Raw genomic sequence first — 6,000 nt, 5'->3', positions numbered from 1 at the left:
TATATATATATATATATATACTACTGGTGGCAGGACTTGTGATAAGGTCACGTAATGTACGAGTATTCGAGCCTATTTAGAGAAACTTAGCTAAGCGATTCAATGGGCACGGAATTATAGGAAATGCAAAAATGACTGTTTGGTAGTTTCTTCTTGTCATCCTAAAAACATCGATTCTCAGAAAACGTAATATTATCAAATGGACAGTTTTGATATTTTACAATATGGCCACGGTACGTTGAAATAAAGCTTGAGTAGAAGAGTATAGTAGATCAAAAAGACATTCTGGGACCGGAAGCATATTGAAAAGCTACTCCGTGTGTACCCTCTTGTAGTAATCGTCACCACGTTTACGTCTGTCATCTAACGTCCGCTTTCTCACGTACACCACTACCTGCTGTAGAATCATTCGTGTCAACACCGCTTCTTTGACTAACGTCAATTTTGTCTCGTAATAAGTCAATGCGACATTATCATCACTATACTCATTATCCAGTGAGCAGAGTAAAAGCAAGATATGATGGATTATTTTCCTTAACAGCGGCCCAGGTTGTACTTGGAAAAGCTCAATTCATTCTCAGCAGTAGCATCATTTAACACTAGATGGCACGCAGCGATTAACACAGCGTATTAGATCGTTAGGCCGTAATGAAGACAAACAGCAGTGTCATCGGTTTGAGTATAGTTCACAGCCTGCAAAAAACAGATCTGCAATAAATCTGAACAATCACTGCTTCACTGGAAAGCTCCCGGGGTGCGCGATGGAACGCGTCCTTTTGTAACAGAAAGGGCTTGTGCTGAAGGTTTGTATGGGGGCCTGTGTTTATATATGTAACCGTTCCACGCGTAATCTTGCTGTCGTACTGTTGCGTATGAGAGTTCTTCTCTTGTAGCTGCTTTCAGTAGTGTATGGCTACTTTTACAAATGTCCTGCCCCATAGCCGTGGACCTGCCAAGGCGATCGCGGTTCTACACCACCATGCGACGGGTTCTTTCAAGTGTCGTCATCGTGTGGCCTGGTCCCTAGGTCGATTTCACGTCTACAACAGATTGATCCGGTCGCGCTGGTCAAGAATTATATTAGTTCATATACGAAATCACGTACCCTATTACAGTTAACTTCGTCCCACTTCACACCGGACCTCTTACGTTTTTATGTTATTAACGCTATCTTTTAAGATAACTAACTAGTTACCGCTACTTTTTTGACATGATGACGATATGAAGTTTATCCTCATCATGTTCACCAATTAAAGATACCAATGCTAGTGGCTGATTCAACTGAATGTTAAGCTAATGCCAGCCGTATCCCTCTGCGTCGAAATACAGGATTTAATTTTAACGCCAGCGCTCTCCTGATCCCGCCACACATGCTCCAGTGAGAGGAACCGATTATTATTCAATCTCGATGTTGAATCTTTACATACTCCCTATATGAATACGATCATTCGAGTTATTCCAGCACAGCCTGCTCGTATGTACTGTAGTATCGAACAGTTCGCTCAGCTTGCAACCTAGCATAGGAAAATGCCGAGGCTGCACGAAGCCCTCCTCAGTTTGTGGGACAGCAGCCTCAGAGCTTGAGACAGTGCTGAAGTCGCTACATCGCGCGACTATTGTTTTGTACATATTTCTATTACACGCTGACGTGTGTGTGAAGCAACGATTAGCAGCACTCAGTTTTTCGACTGCTCTTATGCGTCGTTACGCGCTCAGCGAGATATATTCGGGAGTTTCCGGTGTTGAACGGTCATTTCTTAGCCTAGAACGGATTGTGCCTGCCGGACTGCCGGTAGTATCGGTCCTAGAGGCTCGACACACTGTTCCCATATCACCTGGAGGTGTGTTACGAAGGAAGTTGAACTTTATTCGAAAACAAACAATAGGGTTAAAATCTCAAATTATAAATATTCATTGCGAAAGCGTGTGGTCACTTGTCGCAAGATATCACCTCATTCTATTTTTGAGCATCTGAAACATAAAATAGTACGCAGGACTCAGATACGGTAGTCGAGGTTGTTCGCAATATTCCTATCTCATTCCTGTGTGTTAACAGACAGTCAAGTGTAGCTGATCGTCGTTTGCATGAGTGTCGCCCAGATAACAGGTCATCTACCCCATTTATGACGCGACCCGCATTACTGGGAACGCATTTATCAATTTAGTGAACTCGATCTTGAATGCCAACTTCCCTCAGTAATAGTACTAATGCATCAAATACATTCTCGGACAGTCGTCGTTGTCGTCGGGTTGATAACTGACCCCGTTTTCGGTGTTGCTGACATCGATTCAACGACATGGAAAATGCCAGTCGTGCGACGACCAACCAATAAACCAACCGGTGAACGCTAATTGAACCGTAGGAAAATGTAGGAAAAAAAAAAAAAAAAAAATGAAAATCCCTAGACAGACACACCTCTAGTGCCTCAAAAGCTGCTGCTGGCCGCTCTCCGATCATCGTCCCAAATCGCCAAATTTATTTATATGTCGAGTGAAAGCGGAAGGTACAAGGGACAACGAACAGCTAAGAACAACAAAAACCAGTGGTAGCGTCACAGTCACCCGCAGCTGCAGGTATTCTAGTTACTAGCGGTCGCTGTTTGCAACAACGGTAGCAGCCCTAGCTGTCTGTAATGGTTGTTCAGCTTTTGTGTGGTTTTCCCTTTCATTCTCCGCTGTAGCTGTTGTCGTCGTTGTTGTTGTTGTTGTTGTCACGACGAATATTTTTCATAATACTGTAACCGTAGCGACAACGTCAACCAACAACAAACATTGTGTTCAGACAAGTGTCGTTGAAGCTAGAGGTCAGACTTGCTGATTACTGGCTTATTTTTCGTCGTTCGTTATGCACCCGTTGGTTTGTTTTCATCTACGAGTCGATCCACCTGTTCAAGACCGACTGTCTAGCGAGCTGTTCGCTGAATTACTACAGTGAACGCTGTTCATTTAACGACCACATCGTCACGTTGCTGGCAGGATCGGCAACGGCCAACATTTACTACAATGGCTGCTAGCACGCTACCGTCGTCGCAAAGCGAACTAGATTACTTGACTAACCGCTGAAGTCAGGCCACCTCTACCTCGAACAGAAACCGCCGACGGCAGCTCAAATGCTAATCTCAGCTGATCGATAAGGTTGTTAGCTCTGCCTAAACTGTTTGTTTCACATAAGTATCTTACTGATCACTGTTTTTTGACAGATGAAATGCTAGTACCTAGATACAATATTGGTGTACATGATTAAGCCACGATCCCTGCTGCAGTAACCATTTTTCGGAAATCGCCATACAGTTTTCGGATCGAATGAAGATATGATATCAGATTGATACGACTCCGTATCCCAAAACGCCAGAACGCCAAAACGGTTTCAACGAGTCAAGGCAAAGCTCATTGCACATAGCAGAACCAGACAGCTTTTCTATAGCCTCTGCGGAAAGATTACCCATGATAGACTATTTTTGCGGTAAAACTCTCATATGCAAATGTTGTTCTGGAGCATGGTTTTATGACAAGAAATAAATAATATTAGAGAGTAGATGTTTTTCGCTTTTCTTAATAATAAACCGTTTATCATTAGATAAAGTTAAGTTTATCGGGATAATTAATGAAAATTTGATCTCACGCTTTCTATAATATTTAGTAAATGTTTTATGCCTATCCTACTAATGCGCGGGATAACTGTGATAGCAAACTTGAAAATTTATGGCTTAAATTCTTCCATTATTATTTACCATATGCTCCGCGTCTCGGGCAGGCGTTGCTAGATGGCGCACTTCACGCATGTCATGGCGGGGTACTTGCTGTTTCTCGCGGTAAAGCCGATCTGTTTCCTTGCAAACAACAAGGAGTTCTGTCTGGTTGGGGTTTGACTTAATGCGTTCGATGATCTCCCGGTGAGCAATCTATTAGTAAAGTTACCCCAAAAGAACACAAATTATAGTTTCACTAATGTTGTAACTAGATAAGCATTTACTAAACAAAACAACACTTATTGTTACCGAGTTATAAAAATTTTGTGTTTGGCGTAAAATAAGAAGAGTTTCCAATACAGCTGTGAAAAAGCAAGCACTGGTCCTCTCAAAGAGGTTAAGCCGATTCGACTATTTTCGTACCTTCTTTATCGAAAACGTATTGCCCAAAAATTCTACGCAATATTCTTTTATTCGTTGGTATTTACGTATATACTAAAATATATCTTAATGTTCTGACTATGGCCATTATGAACTTACACATTTGAGCTAACTAAGTGCTACTTACTAGTACTCGATGATATCAGTAAGTTACCTTAAGTAAGTTAGATCGAACTGCTAATCACTTAAATACAAACTCTGAAATAAATCTTCCCGTGTGTAAGACGATTTCTTAATCGTCTTACAGTCTTTTCTTTTAAGTACAGTCTCCTCTTGAGCTTGCCTTAAATTTTAAATAAAATCCAATATGCTTTCTGTCGTTCAGTCTCAGGGAGACGAATTGCCAGCCTGACCTAGTGTCAGCTTTTCAAGCTTTCATAATATATAACACAATAGCATAATGAAGAGAACCAGCAGCTAATACAAGCGTTTAGATATCAACTCACGTTTTTTAATTCTTGAAAATTTATTAGCTCTTCTAAAAAAAAGATATTTAATAACAACTAGGAAATGTTGCATAAACTACTGGGCTGGGAAAAATTTCATCGTCCTCTCACAGTTACGTTTGAATAACGTAAATATTACGGCACGCTTTATGCATAGTACGTGTGAAATAGTCGAACAGATCTACAAGTTAGGCCTGTGACACTTTTTAGTAGTGACAAAAGGTATCCGCGCCCTTCGAAAAGACTCTTTCATATCTGCTCTCAGTTATTGAAGAAAAAACTACATGACTGATGTCAGCTTTGTTATAGACGAGACCCTTAATTGCTCAATCAGCGTTTTTACTCACGTTATCGATGTTGGTTCCATTCACCTCAACGAGTCGATCACCCGGCTGAAGGCCGCCGAGTTTTGCTGGCGATCCCTCGTCCACTTCGCCGATATAGTGCAAGTTATTAGTCTTATCAGCGTGCAAATTGAATCCATAGCCATCGTAGTCTTGCCATTTGCGCAGGAGACAGAGTCTGGGGACAAGGTGCTGAAAATCGGGTCAAACGAGCGGATATTATTCACTGTTGTGTTGACATTTTGTACATATGACCTTGGCTGGCACAGTGGCATTAAAACAATGGCTAAAAGCATTTCTTAGATAAAACAATCTTACGTAGAGCGCCTGTCGGCATGACCCTGATGAGATATATAGATCAATAGCATGCTCAGATTTGTCAAAAGACATTGCCTCATTTTTTTCACTTATATACGTTCACGCTTCAGGGCAGACAGACGTTGTGCATTTGCAACAAGTTTATAGACTATTCGACAAAAGCTATCAGAATTATCTACAACCTGCAACTGAAGGTTTAGTTCATGCAAAGAGATGAAAGTTATCAAACGGATTTAATTGAGAAGAATGTCATTATCTAGAACCAAATCAAGCCGTCAAAACAGCTTGAGAATATTACTTGAAACCCAACTCCAGTATTTCAAAGGCCTTCACTACGTAACAAGTAATTCCTGCTTCATATATTTGGGAGCCTACCAAAGCTACTTCGTCGACGTCCCGTCGGAAAAACTGCTCCAATGGGTGGGCAAAGGTAAACTCCGTCCATGCAAAAATTTGCTAACTACAAGAATGACGTTGACCATTACTGCAGTGAATGACAAGCATTGCTTCCGATGTTGGACTATTGCCTTAGATGTTATGTCTCTGTAACGTGTCTTACAAATACTATATGCACATTAAATCGTTCTAGAAGGGATAAACGATCAGCCATGAAATACCCGCCTCTCCGGCAAATTAATTCTAACTAATGTCTTTCTTCTGCAGAGATTACCTACCAGAGAAACCCACGTTTACTTATCCTGCGGTCAGCATTACAAAGCAGCGAAAAATGTTAAAGTTGCGTAAAAGGTTGAACATACAACA

General features: G+C 41.3%; 1 protein-coding gene across 1 annotated transcript in view; it reads right to left on the bottom strand.

Annotated features, from left to right (window-relative positions):
- Nucleotides 1–6,000, bottom strand: part of LOC111269666 (putative PDZ domain-containing protein PDZK1P1) — a 62,792-nt gene that overhangs the window by 8,191 nt on the left and 48,601 nt on the right. Inside the window, exons 7-8 of the mRNA XM_022849428.2 lie at nt 4,924–5,112; nt 3,732–3,902 (exon numbers count right to left, since the gene is read on the bottom strand). Of these exons, the coding sequence (XP_022705163.1) occupies nt 3,732–3,902; nt 4,924–5,112 (360 nt within the window). The remainder of the gene's footprint in view (nt 1–3,731; nt 3,903–4,923; nt 5,113–6,000) is intronic.

The sequence above is a fragment of the Varroa jacobsoni genome, unplaced genomic scaffold (assembly GCF_002532875.2).
Source record: "Varroa jacobsoni isolate VJ856 unplaced genomic scaffold, vjacob_1.0 scaffold_1404, whole genome shotgun sequence".
Classification (NCBI taxonomy): Eukaryota; Metazoa; Arthropoda; class Arachnida; order Mesostigmata; family Varroidae; genus Varroa; species Varroa jacobsoni.
Note: the sequence above shows the minus strand (reverse complement) of the source record. Positions and strands in the feature narration are given on the sequence as shown.